The sequence below is a fragment of the Choristoneura fumiferana genome, chromosome Z (genome assembly GCF_025370935.1).
Source record: "Choristoneura fumiferana chromosome Z, NRCan_CFum_1, whole genome shotgun sequence".
NCBI lineage: Eukaryota > Metazoa > Arthropoda > Insecta > Lepidoptera > Tortricidae > Choristoneura > Choristoneura fumiferana.
Window position 1 is genome coordinate 12,926,636 of NC_133472.1, and position 24,159 is coordinate 12,950,794.

General features: G+C 37.2%; 2 protein-coding genes across 3 annotated transcripts; one reads left to right on the top strand and one right to left on the bottom strand.

Annotated features, from left to right (window-relative positions):
* Nucleotides 1-556: 556 nt before the first annotated feature.
* On the top strand, nucleotides 557-7,974 carry Bcs1 (mitochondrial chaperone BCS1). Its single transcript, XM_074087448.1, has 7 exons — nucleotides 557-998; nucleotides 2,859-2,998; nucleotides 3,413-3,625; nucleotides 4,215-4,353; nucleotides 5,405-5,599; nucleotides 5,926-6,069; nucleotides 6,251-7,974. Exons 1-7 carry the CDS (start codon nucleotides 676-678, stop codon nucleotides 6,369-6,371), a joined length of 1,275 nt encoding a protein of 424 aa, XP_073943549.1. The 5' UTR covers nucleotides 557-675; the 3' UTR covers nucleotides 6,372-7,974.
* Nucleotides 7,946-19,634, bottom strand: LOC141427839 (uncharacterized). Of its 2 annotated transcripts, none has more exons than XM_074087436.1 (4): nucleotides 19,370-19,634; nucleotides 15,237-15,368; nucleotides 13,926-14,057; nucleotides 7,946-13,525 (listed from the first exon to the last, which is right to left on the bottom strand). In XM_074087436.1, the coding sequence occupies exons 2-4, from the start codon at nucleotides 15,357-15,359 to the stop codon at nucleotides 11,273-11,275; spliced, it is 2,508 nt and encodes an 835-aa protein (XP_073943537.1). In that variant the 5' UTR covers nucleotides 15,360-15,368; nucleotides 19,370-19,634; the 3' UTR covers nucleotides 7,946-11,272. The 2 variants fall into 2 exon arrangements, with proteins under 2 accessions (XP_073943537.1, XP_073943531.1); XM_074087430.1 differs by lacking the exon at nucleotides 19,370-19,634 and adding an exon at nucleotides 19,147-19,363.
* Nucleotides 19,635-24,159: the final 4,525 nt, after the last annotated feature.

Genomic DNA, 24,159 nt, shown 5'->3' on the forward strand with positions numbered 1-24,159 from the left:
TACGCTTTCTTTTTAAGAATTTTCGTAACAAAACGGACACATCCGTACAACATTTTGGGGAAACATCTGGAGACTGTTTCTACCACTTTAAATCACGGACTGAGTCTACCTCCCAAATGTTGAAATCGGAGAGATAAACGTACTTATATATGGTGATTCTGATTTTCCACCGGCGAGGTTGTACCTATGCATTCTCGCGCGCCTGCCGCGAGCCGCCGCGGGTCGCCGAGGGCGCCACCACCATACGTCTCGTCTCGCCGGAAATGCGTGACATCTATTGGGAGGTTAGAGAGACTAATGTACATACGTAACAGGACAATGAAGAAAAGAAAGATTATTATTAAATAACCCTCCTTCGGGCAGTCGGGTAAAAAGCATGACGTTAGGTTTAGTAATATATTGGTATATGTATATCTAAATTAGAATACGAGCCGCACCATTCAAGAATAGAATGAATATTCTTGCTTTTGATTCATGGCACAATTCGGACTAATAATAAAAAAAATACAAAATCAGCTGCCACTACCTGTCATTGTCATTGTCAATGTCAGTCAGTTTAAACTGCTAGTCAGTCAAAGGGTATTGCTGCGCCATAGAAAAGATGTGTTGCATTATTTAATTTAATCAATATAACCCTTCCAGTACATTAACGTAGCTTGAAAAAAATCTTAAATCATGACTATTGTAGAATATGTGACTTCTTTAGCTCAGAACCCTTATTTCGGTGCTGGATTCGGTTTATTCGGAGTTGGAGCCAGTGCCGCAATTTTACGTAAAGGTTTTCAGACTTCTATGGTGCTATTTCGGAGGCATTGCATGATCACACTAGAAGTTCCTTGCAGAGACAAATCTTACCAATGGCTACTGCAGTGGATAACTCAGAAAGGTGCCAGGCAAACCCAACACCTCAGTGTAGAGACATCTTTCCTTCAGAAAGATACTGGGCAGATCAAAACCAAATACGATTTTATACCCAGTGTTGGACAACATTTTTTCAGGTGAGCTTTACCCTTTTAATTATAATATAGCATGTATTTTTTTTTATTCGACTGGATGGCAAACAAGCAAGTGGGTCTCCTGATAGTAAGAGATCACCACCGCCCACAAACATCTGCAACACCAGGGGTATTGCAGATGCGTTGCCAACCTAGAGGCCTAAGATGGAATACCGCAAGTGCCAGTAATTTCACCGGCTGTCTTACTCTCCAAGCCGAAACACAACGGTGCAAGCACTGCTGCTTCACAGCAGGATTAGCAAGCAAGATGGTGGTAGCAATCCGGACGGACCTTGCACAAGGTCCTACAACCTGCAAACTATACTGTGTACTTAGGAATATGTTACATTAAAACATATTGTCATCCCTTATGGATTTACCCTTGTGTAACAGTGTTTATCTTAAGTAATTATATCTCTTTATTAAAACTGTGTACCTTTTTCTTCTAATATTGATTAGCACATTCCTCTATCTGTACTGTAATTACTTACTTAAATATTTTGTCAACATTCCATTTGTTTTAGGTTAGATAATATGATGTTCTTTGTTTTATCCAAGAAACATTTTTATATACTAAATATAGATATAGTACTATCAGTATTGTATTTAAGGATCTGCTAGTGCATATAAAAGGATAGAAGTCCGTAGAAGGATATTTTTTTTTGTATACCTATCAGTTACGTAAGAGTTGTTATTAATTATTAGTTGTTGTTACCCAATTTATTCATATTACATATTGCCCTAAATATTGCAAGCCCAAGTTGTTGTAAACACTTTTAGCCAATTGTTTTGTGGCATAAAATTATTGCATCATATTATTGAAAGATTTGTCATCTGCATTATTTATAGTAAAGAGAATTAAGAAGTCTAGATCTAGCAGTAGTGATCTCGTAGTAGATTATTTATGGAGACCACGAAAGGGGTTCAGGAATGTGGGGAGGCAGCCAGCAAGATGGATGGACGATTTGGTGCGAGCGGCTGGGAAGGACTGGATGCGGAAAACTCACGACCGCACAGAATGGTCTAAAATGGAAGAGACCTTTACTCAGCATTGGGTAGATCAAGGTTGAAGAAGAAGAAGAAGAAGAAGTAGATTATATGAATTGCTTAATTTTCCCAATGGTCAAGTATTTGTGTGGCAATAAATAAATATTTATACTCCATTTATTTATTTCACCATCACATCAGCCATAGAATGTCCACTGTTGGACATAGACTTCCTGTATTTCATAACCCTCAAAAATTATTAAGCTATGTTGACTGGTCATTTATTAAATAATAATAATAATAATAGCCTTTATTCAGATTTTTTAATTACATCTCTTGAAAATAATCAGGGGCTGTTTCACCATCCATTGATTAGTGTTAACTGATGGTTAAATTTGATGCCGTCTTAGTCTATTTGAACAAAACAAAGAGAGACAACATCACATTTAACCGTCAGTTAACACTAATCAATGGATGGTGAAACAGACCCTTACCCCCTTATTCATAAAACTTAACAAGCCTATGTTAACTAACAAATGCTTTGTTCCTTTCTAACAAATACAAATGTCGAAGTGACAGATAAGGACAAACGAATTTTAGCGGCATTTTAACTAAAATAGGTTTGATTGTCGTTTATGAATAAGGGGGTAAATCTCTAACACCAGAATCTGTTTGCCCATTGGCAAAGGCCTCTCCCAACTGTCTCCATAAATTTCTGTCCCCAGCTGACCTAGTCCATAAGCTGCCCACCATTGCCTTGATCTCATCGGTCCAGCGTTTGAATGGTCTGCCTCGTTTCCCCCTTTTTTTATAGTTGGGGGTACCCCCATCTATTAAATACTGTCAGTAAATTTTTTATTTTTATGTCAATTGCAGGTATCGAGGAGCATGGATCAAGGTGGACCGCACCAGAGAACAACATACCCTTGACCTACACATGGGGGTGCCATGGGAAACAGTCACTTTGACTTCTTTTGGCAGCAATAAGCAGCTCTATTATGACATTTTAGAAGAAGGTAGATTTTTGAACCGGGCTAACACATTAGAGGCTTTACCTAAAAGGAAGGTGTTGGCAATTTGTCTCTGTATTCTCCTTCTAAGACTTTTACAATAGCTTCACTTGTATCTTCACTATGTATCTGATCTATGCACATAGCTTCTGCTATATGCTTAGATCATATGTCTTTGAATTTGAAAAAGTAACTATTAAATTTAACAGAGATCACATGCTAAAATTTCTGGAGAAATATGGCAAATCTCCATGTGCAAATTGGTTTTAAAGTACAAAGACAATAACTAGCTACAATAACAAGTATCTTCTTACAATAGGCTGCACTTAGTTCCTACTTCGACTGAGGTCTTCTCTCCTTCCATTCTTCAAGGTAATGCATGATTCAATTAATTAAACATTCATTCTTTCTGTTATTTAGCCAGGACAATGGCACTTAAGCAGCACGAGGGTATGACTATAATGTACACCGCAATGGGTGCGGAGTGGCGGCCTTTCGGGCACCCGCGGCGGCGGCGGCCGCTGCAGAGCGTCGTGCTGCGCGCCGGCCTCACCGACCGCATCCTGGCCGACTGCTTGGACTTCATTAACAACCCGCAGTGGTACACCGAACGAGGCATCCCATACAGAAGAGGTGACTTACCTTTCATCAGTGTGTCAGTCCGCTGTTAAACATAGGCCTCTCCCATGGCACGCCACTGAGTTTGATCTTTAGCTCACTACGCTACACCAATCCTTTGCCCGCTACCTCGCTTATTGCATATTCATCATTATAAATGTTCCGCCCTGCTATACTCCATTTATTTTAACATTTGAATCTTTACGGTAAAAATCGCACATGTTTTTGAAAAACGAAACTATTTAAAATTGTGTTAACTTCTATAATAAAAACGTAATGAGTACCGCTAATAAATGTATATGTAGGTATTTTTAGTCCATTTGTGTTCTAACTCGAAATACTGAGAAACATGTTACAATTTGACCGTTGGATCCTATGTGATGTCAGAGAAAAAAACAAAGGAATAAACTTAGAGTCAGTGGCTATTTCTGCTGGCTGGTGCAATGGATCAATAATTCTCAGGGAGATTACATATTTCATAGAGTAAGGACTAAAGATCGGATAGTTCGTTTTCATAGTAGGAGCTTAGCTTAAGCGGATTTCTTTGAAAGTTTACTTTCATATTTATTTATTTTTTTATTCCTTACTCAAATATTATTTCCAGGTTACTTGTTATACGGTCCGCCAGGCTGTGGCAAGTCGTCGTTTATCATGGCACTGGCAGGAGAACTCGAATACAATATCTGTGTTCTCAATCTATCTGAGAGGGGCCTCACTGATGACCGACTCAACCATCTTCTCAGGTATTTACCTACCTATTTAAGAGTACTTCTATTTTACCGACGACTAGGTAGGTACCGTGTTTAGTTACTATTTTTTTTTACCATCCCATCAAGTACAAAATACGACAGTTAGAAACACGATGGTAGTCGATTACAAAGATCTTCAGCCATCGGCATAAGAGGGGGAACGGGGGGAGGATGAGGCAAGGGTAGTAACTTCTCTGCCCAACTTAGAAAAATTGCGTTAGCATAGAAGACTGAGATGGATAGATAAATAATCGTCAAAAAACTAAAAAAAAACCGGGCAAGAGCGTGTCGAACACGCCCAAAATAGGGTTCCGTAGCCATTACGAAAAAATTAAGTAATATTTTTTTAGGGATTTCGTATTTTATACGGAATCTTCCAAGTTTAGGTATATTTTATACCCTAGGCTGCTCACTCATAAACTACTAATAATTCTCAAGCAAACTTAGCCGTTATAGTTTTTCTTGAAAGTTTGATATACTTACTACCATCCTGAATTTTTTCAAATTTTTCCACACACTGGTATAGTTTTTAGAAGGGGGGGGGACGCTCGATTTTAATGAAAATTTTCACTTTAAAATTGAATATTTCGCAAACATATCACTGCATCGAAAAATCGTCTCACCAAACCCCTCATGGTTTTAAAATACCTATCTAACGATACCCCACACTATGGGGTTGGATGAGAAAAAAAAATCACCCCCACTTTACGTCTATGGGAGGTACCCTAAAAAAAATTTTATTTGAATTTTTTATTGTAGGCGTCGACATAGTTTACATATATATCCTTGCAAAATTACAGCTTTCTAGCATTGATAGTCCCTGGGCAAAGCCGCGGACGGACAGAGACAGACAGACAGACAGACAGACATGGCGAAACTATAAGGGTTATTTTGGCTACGGAACCCTAAAAAAAAACTGCCTTCGGTAGACAAAATCCCTGACTGCACCAGAGATATCAGCCAACATACTTACAACATAATTAAAATACTCTCGCCTATCAGTTAGTGTTGCATAGGTATCATGTCATCCACATTAACATTTCAGCGTGGCGCCTCAGCAGTCCATTATTCTTCTTGAAGACATTGACGCAGCCTTCGTGTCTCGTCAGGACACTCCATCACAGAAAGCTGCTTTCGACGGCCTCAACAGAGTCACATTTAGTGGGCTGTTAAATTGCTTGGACGGTGTCGCTTCTACTGAAGCGCGCGTAGTATTCATGACAACGAACTATTTGGAAAGGTATGTCATTTATATTTATATTAATTTAGGTCAATACGAGTAGGGAGGTTCCCCACTGGGAAGTCGGTAGGTTCGGGCACCACCTTATACATAATTTTGTATTGTATAGAGTGGTACAGTCGAACAAATTGAATCATGACCCAGGGTGGAACCTTTAATAATCAATTTCACTATGATTTCCATAACAAAAGTATGGGATGTCAACATGACATTAGTAGCACAAAGGTTCCACCCTGGGCGGGCCATCATGATTCAATTTGTTAGACTTTAATTTAGCTTGGTATAAGTTCACATTCATTATCAAAAATACTTTTTGTCTCATACAGATTAGATCCAGCTCTGATAAGACCTGGCAGAGTCGACATGAAGGAATATGTGGGTCACTGTGACCAGCAACAAGTTGAACTTATGTTCTTGAGGTTTTACAAAGGGGAAAGGGCCGCTGAGCATGCGAGAAAATTTGCAGAAACGTAAGTAGGAACAGTTAATTTTACAAATCGTACTTAGATTATCTAGATTCCACGAACATGAATCCAGATGGATGATCTTATATACGCAGATCACCTTTGAGGTCCACTCTTTTAGAGATCTTTATCTGTAAAGATAATTTGATTTTCCATGTGAACTGTAAGTTTCATTCTTATATTTCAGAGTCATAAACAAGAAAAAGGAAGTAAGTCCGGCACAGATACAAGGTTACTTTATGTTCCACAAACATTCGCCGCCGGAGGACGTACTCACGGACACCGACGCGATATGGACACTGGGATAGTCCGAGCATGACGACGTAGTTAGTAGCTGCCGCACGCCGCACCCACTACTGGCGGTGACTAGTGCTTGTCAATCGGGATGCAGTTTGCTTCGATACCGTATAAAAGCGCAAAACATACATGACGAGTGCGGGCCGGGAGTGCGGCGGGCCTATTTACGTGGCTGTGTATATTAACAACATTACACCGACGGCGGGCGGGGGCGGGTCGTGCGGTGGCACCGCTATGTTATTTTTGATTTTCGTTAACTTTAATGGGACAATCTACAAATGAAGTTAATTTGGCTAAGACACTAGTGGCCTAACCTACTGTTTAAAAAATAATCAAGAGTTGAGATAATTAATTATTAGCAGTAAAACATCGTAAAGGTCCTTAATTTATGGCGTTTTCAATTTCCATAACTATACATAACTAATTCGTTTTTAATTCACACATATTTAACAAAAGAAAGTTGTTTTTATTTATATGGCTCTGTCCATCGGAGTACAATTTTGCCAGTGTCTATACTTCGTTTTTTTTTGCATTATAAAAAGAGTAAATCTTAGTAGAAAGAAGGTAAGCAATCTTGACGAGTCTTTTTATGAACGATGACAGCGCGAATCAAAAGAAAGTTAAACAAGTGGATTTTTGATGCGTCTCTTATGTGTCACACACAAGTGTCTAGTTTGAACATGAAACTACCGTGAGACTCACTCATATTAAATGATATTGTAACGGATAACTCACGTCTTAAACAGAGTTTAGCTCGACATGTTTCGGGATATTTTGTAGCCCATCTTCTCAGGAGCACGCGACTCGGCAGCTGCCGCAACACGCACACTACGCGCCACCGCTCTGCTCGCGCGACAAACAAAAACATGTCGAGCTAAACTCGGTTTAAGACGAGTTATCCGTTACAATATTATTGATATGAGTGTCAAGTTTGTTTATTTAACTATTAACAATGTCTGTGAAGCTATTATATGGATGAAAAAAGATATTTAATCTCGAAAAAATATCAATGAACTGAGCAGTCTGCGCTCTAGGCCCGCAGCACTCCCGACCTGATCCGCTCCCGTCCAATTGTATTTTGCGCTTAACGTATCAAAAGTGCACAGCCAGCGCACGGGCTGTTCGCATTTGCCTGCCCAAAAGGGAAGAATAATTTTAAATGTCACGATTATTTTCGCATATTGTGGTTGTTTCGGGTTCCTGTATGATGCGGCCAAATGAAAAACAAATGTTAAAACAACAGTAGTAAGTGGTGCGAACAAAGGAGTGCAGGCAAATAGGAGCAGCAAGTCATTTTTAAGGCCGCCTTACACATGCGCGTTACTAGCATGCTAATAAGCATGTTTATAAACATGCTAGTACCCGAAGTACCAGTATGCCACTAAAAAGCATGCTTGATAGCACGTGTCCTATACAGACATGCTAGTAGGTAGCATTAGCTCAATAGTGGCATGCTTTCGTGCTAGTAACTACCATGTGTAACAGTACCTTTAGAACATTGTTTAGACACTTTTCCAATTAACTTTAAAAGGTTTGATATGCCTACCAGGATAGTTGTAGTGTAAATATCATTAATACAATGTACAAATTTGTCATAAAGTTTACTAAAAAATACTGTTTTTTTTATTTTGGAACACAATGTTCTTACAGGATATCGTGCGATAAGTAGTTAGGACCCTTGTTTAGCATGTTACAACACAACCATGGATTGCAAGACACGTGACTTGAACTATTCCATATTATAACTTTAACGTTTACTTACATACAACTTGTAACATTTTATTTATTAAGCAACGGCTTAATCCACCAATTGACCATATTTAAACTGAGATTAAGGTACATTATGAAATGCATAAAATTTCAAAGGTACTCCAAAGCAACTTTACGAGCATTAAATTTGATGCCGTTTCGCCTTTCGAGTATAGGGTGGGTATAATATAGATTGACATTCTACCTTTCCTTTAACAAAAGGTCCATGGAATAATATCGCACCGTACAAAAAAAGATACCTTATAAAATGTAATAACAAATAATTAGTAATAACTAATGAGATTAAACAGCACTTACATTCACAGTAATTTCTTATCAAATTTAATCACCTATCAAATCGATAACAGGCAACACAAAAATGTGTTCAATATGAAATAACAAGTTTAACTTTAAACTTTTCCAAGCAACAAAAGATAATTTAGTTTAACTAGTGCTAAAAATTGTTATAATTAACATAACCACGTTCTATAATCAAAACTGTTTTTAAAATATAGAAACATACATTATCACTAAATAAATTAGTGACAGTTGATATTAATACTTGTTCATTTACTGGGTCATACTTAAATCATAAACTCGTAATCATACAGAACACAAACATACTTATGAAGTACCGTCAGACCGACCGCCCCACAAGCAGCTTGAGTGACCAAGTACCTTGTCGACTACTGCGACAAAATATTCAATCTTTTAAAAAGAAAGAGCGAGTTTCCAGTGCGGCAAAGGTAGGGTAGTCGTTGATATCCAAGCATCAGTTTACATTTACATGAAAGCGATGAATAACTATATTATAATTTGTTTTTTTTTTTTACTTTTCGAAGAACAGACAACAATAAAAATGGAGATTCTTATAAGCAAAAGTCATTCTTTTCCAGCTGAAGATAAACTATTATTTAAGCAATAATAGGTATACCCCTCCAAGGGGTTGTCATTGTCGCCCTAAATTCGACTTATTTGTGTCGATGCAATCAAAGGCACCGAAATCAATCGTAGCAAAATACAGTAAACGTAATCTGATGGTTGTGCCGTAGGACTCTTAACGCCTGCTCTGCATAAAGATATTTATTAATTAATGTACTTCTCACTCAAGCCCAAGTCGGACTGGGTATTTCACTTAACAAAAGTAAATGATCAAATACATGTTTTAAAGACAAATGAAATAAACGATACAGGATAACAACAATTCAAACTTATTACCTCGTGTTACACAAAAATAACAGAAGCACGGGTCGACTCGATCAAATGTACCTAAACATAGCAAACTTCTGCTATGCTAGGCTACGCAAAGATTGGCTCACACATTCAACTTGATTCAAGTTGTTTATTTGACCAAGTAAATCATTGTTTGAAGAAGCCCTGGCCTGTCACGTTTAAGCTCAAAATAGGTACGCCAATGCTGCGTATTTCCAGTTTAATTAAGAAATCTATGCCTACGTATTTCTAACGTTAACCACGATGTAATGATAATGAAATGAATCACAAAAAAGTATTAATCAAGAGTTTAGATATTTCGTGGAATACTTAATTTCACATAAGATAAACCTAAAAAAAAATATAGCCGCAAAACTTATTACAGTGGGGTCAGAGAAAAGTTATATAAAAGTTATAACGTATAATCGAATAAATTTTTAACATACCTACATTTTGACTGTTGATTAACAGTCAAATGTAACTATGTAAAAATTTAGTCCCATTTTTATCAGTTTCCTACTGCTTATTGTCGTGCAATATGCAGAGCTTGTAATACGGTCCTCTCAAACTCTATTGTCCTGTAGAGCTTTAACTATTTTCTGATATCTATTTTCCTATAAATTATAAGTTTTATCCTCGTATTTCGCGAACAATTAAATCGATGATTTCCGCTATAATCTAAAGCTTATTTTTATTATGTAAGAGCGTTGAGGGCTTTGCGAGACGATACGCTCAGGTGCCTGCACCCGTATCTAAACAACACGTATACCTATATAGGTATATTTTATTTTATAAAGGCATCACAAAATAATTACAAGGTACAAAGTGCAAAAATATGTACCTATTGGAATCACTCAAAAATATTTTACCACGGCCTTATTACGTCGGAATAAGAGTCTGTAGTGGTACATATTTTTTAAGTGATTCCACGTCACAGTATTAAAAAATTCGGGAACCCTAATGTAAATTATATGAGTACTATTTATTTATGTGATTATTTTTATGGCGCCTTATACAAGATGCTTCAAATTGTTCCGGAATATTTCAGCAGGTGGTTGCATTTTCGTTTGACTGTAAATGATTTTGGGGACAGTTTAATTGTTGCTAAATAGATGTTTCCTTATTGATCGATTTTCAATGAGTGACTACCGCCGTATCAAAGGTATGACTACAACGTGGGCCAAAACTTTCGATAAATAACCTTTTCATCACACTTGCTCGTTTTTAAACAGTGTCGTAACATGCAGGCTACCCTGGCTGCAACCCCCCAAATGAAACCCTCGACCTTTTGTTCTTGTTAAATGAGTCATTGCGCGTACTAATACTGCTGCGCGCGCAGCGCTGCACGACCTGCATACCTCGCGCACGCGCGGCAGGCTCATGCTGCGGAGGGGGAGGCCAGCAGGGTGCTGGCGTTGCCAAGAGCGCAGCCAGCGGTATCGGCAATTTTTGTAAAAATATTAGTTTTTCTTTTACAAATATACATTTTTACTCGCAAATGTGACGAAAAACACTGTATGTCGCACGGGCGGTACTAAAATTGCGAACATCTACTCCATAAAGCCCCGTCTTCGACTTCGGGCTTCTAATAGACTCTCGTTCGTAATCCCTTATTTACCGCCCTTAAGAAACAATGTACTATTACAGGGGTTTTCAGACTAACTAACCTAATAATCTCCTGAAATATTCCGGGAGAATATACAGACACCCTGTATAATTAAGAAACTTAATTTATGATCAATGCCATCATAACAATACACTATCGATAGATTATGGCTGAAAACATCGTTAATGAATAAAGTAATGTTTAAATGTACTCTAATTTGGCTATAGAGTCAATTATGTACAAAAAGAAGAGGACTCACTGATGGATGCCCACGCTACTACAAAACGAAAAATTCGAAAATAATTTAGCATGCAAATAGTTGTCGAAAAACAATGAATATAATATTTATGGTTCTGAAATACATTTAATGGACTTCAGTAAACACAAAAAGTTGTTTGTGTAACTGTACACTTCTTTGCTTACCTTTAAAGCATTTTGCAAAATTTTTTCTACAACATCTCCCTTGTATATTTTTAATAATTCCCATTGCCAGAAAGCAGGCAAATGATTCGGGTTGAACTTTTTTGAATTACTGTCTTTAAATGCAAAACAAAAGCTATTGTTTGAACAGAACAACGACAACCATATTCCAAGGGGCCCTTTTGTATCTTGCTTTAACAGTAGCTTGTATGTTATGAGACACGTGTAATGTGGTGGCAGAGCTTCGTTAATGTCCAATAATTCAAATCCGTGAAATTGTAATACCCTTTTAAAATATAGGAACGGAAACTTTGTTTTCTCGTTAGGGCACTCCAAACAGTGCAATGTTACATAATCAACATTTGATTCAGTCCCGGAATTTGAATTGCCTGTAATAGTGGGAGGTGAAGGCACAACTGAAACATCATTAGTTTGATTTTCGACCTGTGTTTGGTACACTGATACGCCTGCGTAAACAGCTGTATTGGGGAAGTGGTAAGGCAAACTAGCATGCCTTTTATTAAATGCCCATATATCTTCCGATTTACTTTGATTATTTAAAGCGCTTTGTGACATCAATTCGGACGGAGGTTTAACTTTGATGCGAGGCGCAGGTTTTTCAATAACAGGGTCGGGCTGCTTTTCTTTTTCAACGACTGTGGATAATGAGCATGTTGAAGTTATAATTGGCATGCACAAATTACTGTTTGTGACTTCTGCATTCTCTGTTCGTCCGTTTTCAGATGTAACCATGGGTACATCACTTGTTTTAATAGTAGTAGGCTTTATTTCGGGCATGATCTTTTTAGGTAGTTGTTTCGGATTGGCAACAGGAGTTTTATTCAGCAATTTATTTTTAGAGTTTAAATCATCACAGTTATTTGTTAAAATATGATCAATTTGGTCTTCGCCATTTAGGAGGTTTGTTTTTAGTGTTGATTTCTCGTTGTCATGGGCTGTGATATTTGCCGGGTCTATGCCATCAGTATTAATATCATCACCATCAATAGCCTGATTACTAACAAACGTAACCTTGTGGAGATCTTTCCAACTGCTATCATCATTCTCTAAATCTTCTCGAGATTTCAATTTTGTCATTATCCTAACAAAATTTGAGCTTTTCTTTTTATTTGAACGAGTTGTAGGTTGCCACGAAATTTCTAAGTCTTTGTATTCCATATACCTTAGTAAACCAGTGCATTCAAAACCTTGCTTGTTTATAACTTTTCTACCTAAGCTTAAAACTTTGTGTTTCAGTGACGATTCAGAAACTGGTGGTTTAGTCTCACTTTTGGATTGCGCTTTTGTAATGTATTTCTTCTGGCACATGGTTACAATGTTTTGAATGGCTTTGTAATTAGCAATATTTGCCTTCGCTACTTCCTGCTGACTTAGGTTTGTTGTATTTTCTGTGTCTATCTTTTTTTTCGATGATGCCTCATTTGCACAATTTGTATTCATCACATGCGTATCGTTTTTGGCTCCGCCCACCGTTATATCATTTGCAGTATCTTCGAGGATGGTAGTTTTCGTCGAACTACCTGAATATAGACGGCGAGTTTTTCTTTTCTTACATTTGACGATTTCTTCTTCCGAGTCCAAGAATATTCCAGGTCTTTTATCACTCGCGTTTCCATTTTCGCTGGTTGCTTGCCCAGTACTATAATCTTTCTTTACATATAATAAGTGGTAGTGGCTGTTGCCCCTACTAGTTATAATTTTATCTGTGTTGTATACAACCATGTTAGAGCTACCTGTGCAGTTCTCCTTGTTATCTATTTTATTGAGATGAACCGTGCAGTATTTCCGAAAAACTCTTTTATGTTTCTTTAACAGTTTTTTATGCGATTTTACATGTCTTTTTATAGAAGCATACCTTTTGTAACTTTTAGTGCAAATTTTGCAAAAGTAACATTCATTGTAAGTTCTCTTCCATGTTTCATCGTTGATTATCTCACTATCATCCAAAGCTGCTTGTATATCAGACCCAATAGGCATCCCGAGTTGAACTGAAGCCACATGCTCAACAGATTTGACAGGTGCCACAGATGAAACTGGTTGAACAGGTGAAATATTTGTAATAGCCAACCCGAGAGGAACAGGCGAAGTTGGCTTTTCTTCATTCTTATTTATTTCATTGCTGCTTCCAGTTTCAGATTTGAGCTGTGTGCAATTATTCTGAAAACAAAAAACATTGTCTTTTTAAAGCTGCTCACTTTTTTAATTCACACAATAATTAATTAGCAAAAGACGGATTCTTTCGACTGCCATAATTTTATAAGTTACAATGTATGTTTGCCATAATTTTTGTTAGTTATAATTTTTTTCCCACTGAAACAAGTACATTTTCAACAAGTTGTGTTGTTAAAGCTCCTTTGATATATCTCAATTGTCAAATCAATCTCCCTCGTCACGATTGTGAAAAAAGTTAGTTACTAGAAAATAAGTAGTAAATATAATCAATAAACTGTACTGTCTGCCAAAGTTAACGAAAACTAAAGGACATTTTTTACATTATTAGATATACCTACCTACTCGCGGGCAACAATATTAAATATATTCTGTAAAACATACTTACTTTGATTTTCACCAATCTTTCTTTCAATTTTAGCTGTTTCAGTTTATATGTCGTTTTTATTCCATGATAGTCACTTAGGGTGGTTTTGCACTTTTTACAAATTAATTGAGGCAGCCCATCAAAAGGATCAGTCTGAAAATAATTAACTAATCAACAAAAATGGCAACAATTATAAAACTACGTGCCACCCTCAGAACGCCAAATAATATTTTAATATTAGAATAGCTATATTTAACTTGTGCCATTGTCAATTCCGCACATGAGTTAAGTTTTATTTGGTGTCTCTGGCGTAGTAACGGCCTACATAATAATATCTCGTACGGCCTACATAATAGTAAGTAGACGATTTTTGATAGGCCAATATATAAAAAAATACATAGGCAAAACTTTTTTAAATTTTAAGTTTAGAACGTTATTAATTAGAAAAAAATAAATTCGAATATTATTTCTCATTATTTATAGTATTTTATGCAACTGTTGTATAAGTGAGATCTTAAAACGCGAGGTGGCGTGAGTAGCGTTATGAGTCGCAGGCGAATATCGCTATTAAAGACGCCACGAGCGTTTTAACCAAGAGTACCTATACAAAACTTTTTCTACGACTACTTCTAAATCATCATCATCATCAGGCTGAAGACTTTATATAACTTATTTACGTGACACTGCTAATTCATTCAACACGATATGAAATATGAATGAAGCGGATTACGTTTCCCTCCAGTTCCGGGAATGAAATTTGACATAATTATTTTGTCAACATAATAATAGCATGCATGCGTGTAGCGTAAACACAAAAAAGCGTGCATAAATAGTGTCAGATATTTTTACACGCTTCACTGTGGCAGATATTCATGCAGGTGACTGTACCGTGTATGTTTGTTACTGCTTCACGCTAAAACAGCTGGACGGATTTGGATGAAATTTGTTATGTAGTTAGCTGAACATCAAAAATAACACATGATAGGTTACTTTTATCCAGACGTTTCCACGGGATCGGCAAAAAATCACGAAATCTCAACCGCTGTGTTTAGAGTCATGAAATTTGGCACAGTTGATTAATGCAGCGTCAATAAAAACTACAATGTAATCCAATTCAAACACCGGGTTAACGCGGGCGAAGCTGCGGGTAAAGTCTAGTTAAAAATATAAACTAGATCCTACCGCAGACTGACTAACAGAGTTATTAGGAAGAGGGGAACACTGGGAGCAGTTTCGTGTAGATAAGTAATGAAAAGTGTAGAGGTAAGCTAAGAGGTGTGTTCTATACTGAAAAGCCTTTATGATTTAAATAAGTAAAAAAAGTTTACTTACATCAATATCAAAGCAATCTTTGATTAACTCTCTGATACTTGGTACAATTTGATAAACTCCATCTTCATCAAGGCACATCCGGCATTTAATAAATAACTTTACATCCACTTCAACCATTTCCATTGCGAACACCTGTAATCCATCATAAATCTGTTACCTTTCTGTGTTTTAAGCATGTACAGTAGTAACGGAGTTAGGCGAGTAACACACGGAGCGGTTCGGCGCCGCCTGCCGCGGCGTAGTCGAAACGAGTTCTTTTCAAAAATGGACTCCATAGCGATAGCATCTTAGACTAAATTACAACGACCAAAACGAAAAATATATTGGGTTCATCCATTTTAAAGGTTTCGGGAAAGCCACTTGTGTGGAGAACTACTCATCTTCCGTGCGCCGCGGCTCCGCGCGGATGAGGGTCACCGGTCACCCCATGCCCATGCCCGCTCTCTGCGGATTACCTACATCGTGACAACATTTCAATCTACTCGGCCGCGAGCTGCCACGGCAGGCGGGGCCGCACCGCCCCATGTGTTCTTCGCCTTATACACAGTGTCCCGTAAGTTGCACAAGCAACTTACGGGAAATGTAAAAATAGGAAAACAACCTTGGTAAAAGTGAGACTAAATAATAAATAAATAAATATCACAGGACAATTCACACCAATTGACCTAGTCCCAAAGTAAGTTTAGCAAAGCTTGTGTTATGGGTACTAAGCAACTGATAAATATAATAATAAAGATAGATACATACATATTAAACACCCATGACCCGAGAACAAACATTCGTATTTTTCATACAAATATCTGCCCCGACACGGGAATCGAACCCGGGACCTCAAGCTTCGTAGTCAGGTTCTCTAACCACTAGGCCATCTGGTTGTCTGGTTGTCTGGAGACTAGTTTCATTTAAAGTTTTCTGAATAAAAAAAAATGCCACCCATACTAAATTTTTCAGTTGTGGTGTTCAGAATGTATTATTTTTTAGTTTTGTTTTTTTTTGCAATATAATCTTGGATAGTTATGTTACAGAATGTAAAAAAGAAATAAAAAAGTAACTACTGTAGTTTTTTTTAATCCTCTTCTACTTTTATTCAAGCTTTGACCTCTCCTAATGAAAAAAACTCATAACTGTTGGTTAGCTCAATAGCTTAAAAGCATACTCGTTATGTAGACATTTAAAAATAGGAAATATTGAATCCTAAACATATTAATGAAGAAAAAATGCTGAAGAGAGCATAAAGTAGACTTCAAATCACGGTAAGTCAGTACGAATGCATAACTTGAAATGAATAACTTGAGATGCTAGCTGTATCAGACTGCACAGATTAGAATTCTACTTAAATCAAACAATAAATAAAAAAAATCAAGAAATAGCGCCAAAAATCCGCTATTTTCATTTTTTAAGAATTTTATGTACCCAGTGTCACTCGCGTCATCAAGACGAATCCAATGACGTATCATTTATCAAAGTCGGCTAACCCGTTGAGTAGTTACATAGGAATAGACATACATACAGACGCGTCAAACACATAACCCCCCTTGTTTGCAGTCGGGTAATTAGGCAATAAAAATGAATGGAACAAATGCATATAGAAGAAATAACAGTGGGTTCGTCGTCGCAAGGTGAAGTACGAGGTGAGTGTGACCAGACGCGCGCGCCTCGCCTAGCTTAGGTAACTAAGTTCTGAGTTTTACTTTACTTTACTTTTCATTTTTTTTTTAATTTAGATGGCTAGACTCACTGTTTTATTCTATAATATTCCACTAATAAATGCGAAAGTTTGCAAGTCTGTTTGTTTGATTGGTACCTTTTCATGTCTAAGCCGTTGAACCATATTAGATGAAGTTCAGTTGTTTGATGGGATACTTTTTATCTCGGATAATTGCATATATTTTTTTTACTTTTATATAAACAAGTGGTACAAAAGTGAGTGGAAAATTACAAGCCACTATTGAAAACCCCTTAGGGGTTTATGTAATAGCTGGCGACTCATCACATTTCAATCCGCATAAAAAACTTAAGCTATAGGTACATAAGACCAAACCTGGTTATCACAAGCCAGGTAGTATTTTTTTAAAGTTCGTTTACACCGTTTGGAGTCAGTGGCAGCACTTAGAACATTAGAACTTAGAACATCACTTAAAGAAACTTTTGGAAGGGTATTCAGTAATTTAGGGATTAGATAACAGTTTGTTCTCCTTCCATAGATATTATTTGAATTAGGCAAATTATATGCTGGCAAGTACTCCAATCGGCGCAGTTTACTTGGACGAGTTTTATGCTCCAAGGTGTTTATCACTTTGCATTCCTCAGTTAAAACGGATATATTAAAGTTGTTAAAAACATTGATTACTTTACAATGATTAAAAAGGCCACAGTAATCATCTTCATAATGAAGCTTTAGTTGATTAGGTACAATTATCTTAAGTAATACAAGCTGCAATTTATATGTATATCCGTTCCAAGTATGTCCTATATGTTCTAGCGTAACTGCTAATACCATAGTCAATCACAGAGTCTGCTAATGCTAGGTATAGTGTTTGTAATACCTTGTATGGAATTTTATACTTTAATGGACGACCAGATGGCCTAGTGGTTAGAGAACCTGACTACGAAGCTTGAGGTCCCCGGTTTGATTCCCGTGTCGGGGCAGATATTTGTATGAAAAATACAAATGTTTGTCCTTGGGTCTTGGGTGTTTAATATGTATTTAAGTATGTATCTATCTAACACAATTGCTTTTTAATGATTATACTTACTAAAAAGTAATTTATAGATATCAAACTGTGAATTCAATCTAAAACTCGTGCTTCTTTTGTAAATAAGTCATTATTCTATGGGATAAGCGACTTACATAACACAAAATTTTAAGAAATTTGCATTTAACCCGTCGAGCGATTTGGGGGTGCAAAAAGCGCCTAGCGAAATTTGTCCGGAACTGCGATAGACACACTCACTGAGTGGACCTAGCGCATTTTCGGACAGGTTTCCTTAGGCACACACGTGTGTTCCTAAATCGCTCGACGAGTTAATGACTTCAATGAGTTACTGATAAGGAAGCGCTGACAACTGGACTTGTGTTCACTTTCAAGTTTTGTTAAAGGATAAAAGACAAGTTTTCCTGGTTCTATTTACAGTTTTTTAGGAGCATCTATTGACCCATGAAATGAAAACATAATGATATGCCATCTCCGTGTTTTCGTTCAAAATAAACAGAGACAGCATAACATTTATCCAATAAATTTAATCAATGGATAGTGAAACAGGGGGTTAATATTTAAAAATACAATCAGTCTCTTATTACTTATGACCTTTATGAGGACCACCATGCATGGGCCTCATTATGACAATATAATATGTGAGTTTATCAATATAAATTGACTGTCTTTAGCCTATTGTATTTCGCACTTGATGCAAAATAAAATTATTAAGCTAATAAGGCTTAAGTGTAGATTACATCAAACACATTAGGAAGACCAGAATCATGATGGCAGCAATAATATCACCAAGATCAAAATGTCACAGTAGTAGTTTCAAGTATCGGACAAGTGCATATTCTTCATTATGATATGATATGACTTAAGCAGAGAGCCAGCTAATAGCTACATGGATATTTAGAGGTACTATGATTACTAAGTTATATCAGCCGTTGCTGTGATTGCTTCATATTATATAGCTTTACTAAAAATATCATAACAATAATGAAGCAGGTTATAAAAATATAAGAAAATACACATGTTGGAAATAAGATACAAAGAAACTTAGATTTTGTCTTTAGAATCTATAAAATGTACTTTTCTACAACTAATATGAGTTTTTGTCTAAATACATTATTACTTCTAAGAAATGGTCTTTGAATCATAGTTAACTACATAGTTTATCGCATTTAGTGCTATTACAATTAAATACTTACCTTTTAATATTACATATCATTTGAATTCATAAACTTCTTGTAATTCTCGTAGACGTTTGAAACTACGTTTGCATTGAAAATGTATATCAAAACAGCAAATGACAACAAACACTAGTCTTCAAACTTATCCTCATAATTATAGGTTATAGAGTTCACAGCATAAATATACACCAATTTACCTAACCCTAAAATATTGGATATCAAACAGCTAAGCAATACTTACCAGCGTTAATAAATAAATCTTTGTTTTGTTCAACAGTTGAGACAGAGTCTATAAGGTAAGGTACCGTTGTTACAGTTACGGTTTTTTACATCGTTGGTTTGGTATTGGTTGGTGTTGTTGACGAGTGTCAGCAACGCGCCAAGCACAAACTACTAAGAGATACTGCGCCAAGGAGTAAGAAAAGGAAATAAAGACGACAACCTCGCAAAAAAGTTGTCACTGTTTTTATTTTTCGCTGGGACGAAAAAAAGTCACTAATCTGATGTCACCGCCACGCTACTGAGTGAACTGAATGCTACTCAACTCAGCTTTCTTTTCCTGGAAAACGAGGGCAGGGCAGGTAGGATATACGGTACAGGATCGATAAACCCAGTAATTGACTCTCAAAACAACCCTCGACGTGGCCTGGTCGTGCGTGGTTAAAAACGATTCAAAATTTTAATATAAAACGTGACATCTATTGAGGAGTAGCTGTATCATTACGTCTACATCTAAACAATGATTCCCCAGCGCCATCTACTGGTTAATCAGGGTACAGACCACCGAAATTTTAATATATTTTAAGAAATGAAAAAAATATTGAATAGCACTTGCACGCAAGTTCAAAATCTACGAGCTGTTAGTTAGTGGTAGTTAGAAGCAAAAAGCAGTTGATAGCCGAACGCTTTCCCACCGTTGGAGAGGTCTTACAGCATCAAGTCAGCTCTGGTTTTTGCAAGCCTGGGTCTCGGTACTGCCCTAGTCAAAAAGTGGACTAGTTTCACCATCATCATCATCAGTCGGAATACGTCCACTGCTGAACAAACGCCTCCCCCTTATAACGCCACAATGAACGACAACTCGCCACTTGCATCCACTGGTTTCCCGCAACTCTCACGATGTCGTCAGTCCGCCTGGTGGGAGGCCCGCTAACGCTTCGTCATCCGGTTCGTGACCGCCACTCGAGGACTTTCTCTCTTAACGGTTATCTGTTCTTCGAGCGATGTGGTGTGGCCCGGCCCGCCTATTGTCACTTCAACTTGCACAATTTACACATACCTAATTCCAGCTATGTCGGTGACTAGTTCTTCGACGAATTTCCGTATTCCGGATTCTGTGGCGCAAGGAAACTTTAAGCATATAGCTATCTCCATTGCTCGTTGCGTGACTAAGAGGCCAACAGTCAATGACCACGTCCGTCTCCGAGTGGACTCCATTCAAGGACTCGTCTTATCCAGCGACTCTCGTCCATTCTCGCAATGTGTCCTGCCCATGTCCACTTTTTCCTTGCTATGGCGGCCATGACGTCTTTCACCTTGGTCTTATTTCGGATCCATTTGTGACGCTTCCAGTCATGAAGGGTGATCCCGAGCATCGCTCTCTCCAGACCCCTCTGCGCGACTCAGAACTTTCCGGCGCACTTCTCTGTAAGTCATAGTCTCTGTACCGTAGATGAGCACGGGCATAACACACTGCTCGAACACTTCCAATGTGTGATGCAGAGATATTTTGCCACGTGATATCTTGTGGAGTTCCTTACTGTTTGACTCGCGACACACAAAATCTTTACCACTCTTCAAGTCTATGCATACCTAAAGAGCAGTATCTGTCATCTTGTAATAATTAGCTTTATCATAGGCACAGGGCGGCCACGCCATACAAAATACGCGTTCTTGAATCTACATGCACGCCGACGTCTGTACACGCGTCAATGTGTGCGTAAGACACACAGGGCTGACTATCGCAAAACCCTAGTAGGTACTATAGGGTATGTAGGTATGGCTTAGATGTGTAAATAAATGTATCATATATTTTTATTTAGACCTACTTAAAATATGTCTGTCTATGTATTTAAGCATTATTATTTTAAATTACAATAATAAATATGACTACAAACTTAAACGAATTATTCGGTACCTAATTAGTTATTTCATGTATTAATCGCGATACTTTTAGAAAGCATTATTTATTTACAAAAGGAAGTAGGCAGGGTAGGAACCTCTATTTCTCACGCGCCCACTGACAAGTTGGCGCTTGTTCGCGGACTCACGGTCACCGAGCCGAGCAATGAACTGCCGGCGCGCGGATTTCACGGAAAATTATGTGACTTTGTACGAGCGACAAATTATTAGAATATTATTGATTTTCGAGTTTTTAGGAAATAAATACACATAAATGTTTTATAAATTAAAGTTTATAGTTTTAATCATTTGAGACCTTATTAATTAAAGATTACTTACTTACCGACACTAAAATATTTCCTTTTAAAGGATTTGTCTCTGAACATTCGATTGTCAAATGGTATGTAATATGTTATTATTGCTCCCTAATTAGTGTCGTGCGACGGTACGAGCGACATACATCGCGTTGCGCGCCCGACTGCTTTCCTGTGGTTTTCCTGCAATCTGCGCTTGAGGGGTGGGGTAACTCGAACCGGTGCGGGGCGGAGCGTGGCCATTCTGTACGTCAGTATTATTATATATTCTGTGTCATAGTATATTTATATGTTGCGGTTTATCCATCTGCTTATATTTGTTTACCATGGATGGTTAACCCACGCGATAACTGCTACTACTCTCCATCGAGGACTATTAAGAAATGCCGGTTGGTGGTAGAAAGGTGAAAATTTAATGTTGTAAGTATGTATTTTGAATGTCACATAAAAAATTGAAATAAAAAGTTGTGCAAAAAATAAAAATATTTTTTTTGCCCTAGCCCAAACTTGTTAAGTATTATATTAAAAATAGTTAACGTTCTGTTCTCTGACTTACCTGACTGGATATACATAAAATAAAATTATAATAATCGGTCAAGCCGTTTCGGAGAAGTTTGGTCATAAGAATGTGATAATTTTGACAGGAATTTTATAAATTAAATAAGATATATAGATCTAATAGCTTTAACCCGCGGCTTCACCCGCGTGTAATTCGGTTATCGCGCGCTGTTCTCTCGGGAACTGCATTTTTCCGGATTAAAAGTAGCCTATGTCACTTTCTGGCCTATAAACTATCTATGTCTAAAATCACGTCGATCCATCGCTTCGTTTCGACGAGAAAGACGGACAAACATACAAATATACAAACACACACACTTTTGCATTTATAATATTAGTATGGATATATACAAACATCCTAGAGTCAAATACAAACTATGAAGTCAGAACGAAACCAAACCGCTTAGCCTTCGCTACCTAAGTTCGCTACAGACAAATTAAAGCCCGCTCAAAAGAACCGAACTCTACATAGGAGTTGGAGTTAATAAACGGAGTCGGTTCCGTCCGATATTGGTGCTGCATTTGGAGAAGTTCTGTGGGTGAATCACATCACATCACTTGGAGTCAAGATCACAGTCGAGATTCTCCATATCTACTCTAAGAAAGGTTTAGATAACCATCCTTTAATGCCAATCAGCTGTAATATAACTAAGCAGATAATGATTGTTATATCAAAAGACACTTATTATGAAGTTATTAGTTTAAATTTGAAGTAGAGTAGTGTTTCCAAGAAGTTGTAGTGACTCCTAGCGCCATCTAGTGAGCAATTATAGAAACTCCAACAACCTTCATCGCACTATCGAAGTATCTCAGCTCGGATGCATAAATATTAGGTAAATACAATAATACAACTACCGACGCTTTTCCTTGGGACATGCCTGAAAAGAGATCTCTCTATTGTGATTATCCCCCTCAAGGCGAAGGCAGAATAGAAGCTCTTTCGAGACTGGCTTATAGTCGAAATCCAAAACTGATTTTATTCTCAGTCAAGACTATCGTAGTCTTTCCGCAACGACGTAACATAAAAATTGATTGCTTGCATATAAATATTATTTTCCTTAACGTCTAAAGTCAGAGGTCGCCTCAATAGAAGCACATCTGGCAGCTCGCTCTCTCGATCTGGTAAACTGTAAATTCCATCAGACGCTAACAACAAAAGTCCGTTCGAAAAATCTGATAAACCGGTAGTGATCCAGCAAATTTTATCAATTTTGACTAAACTCCATTTATTTTAACATTTGAGACTTAACGGTAAAATTTAGACACGTTTTTAAATGAAACAAACCTTAAGTTAAACGGGGTATAGTTGACGTAATTAATCAGCTGTATTTTTCTGTTACTTACTCTACTCATACTTTTTGTTACGTACTTTTGAGGGGTATTTTCACTATGGAATTGATAGAACACGTTTTGTATTTGGGCGCCATCTTGTGAGGAGTAGTTTTTCATGATAATACTGTATGGAACAGCGACATCTGACGTAATCTCTGGAAATTACTTACTTAGTCGTAGTAGAAACTACTACAGTATAAAAAAAGAGCAGTATTCCGTCTCCTTGATATAATTACCTACGCCGGCTCGGTACACAAACGCGCGATAGGGCTGCCTACTCTACTAACTACTGTCACTTCAGTTATGTAGGTATACGATATCTTACTATTTGATAATGTCGCCACATGAAATTTAAAGTAGAAAAGGATTAGGAGAGATTTAAAGACGGGCTAAGTAGCGTTCGATAAAAATGTATTTTACGTTATTTTAATAAACCACAAAACGTTATATGTTTTAAACGGTTTTATTTGGCTTCGTCACAACGTATATTTGTTACCTACAAATTAGCTACGGAGAAGTATTAGCGCCTCTTCTGGGATATGAGAAAAGCTTTATTGTTGAATTTAACAGTATAATAAATTCGCATTCTGATAAATAACTTCAATAGATTCGTTTTTATTGTATTACATTAGATGAATTTAAACATCCGTATACCGAACAATACTGTTTATATCGTTGTGACATATTAAGGTAAGTAATAAATGCG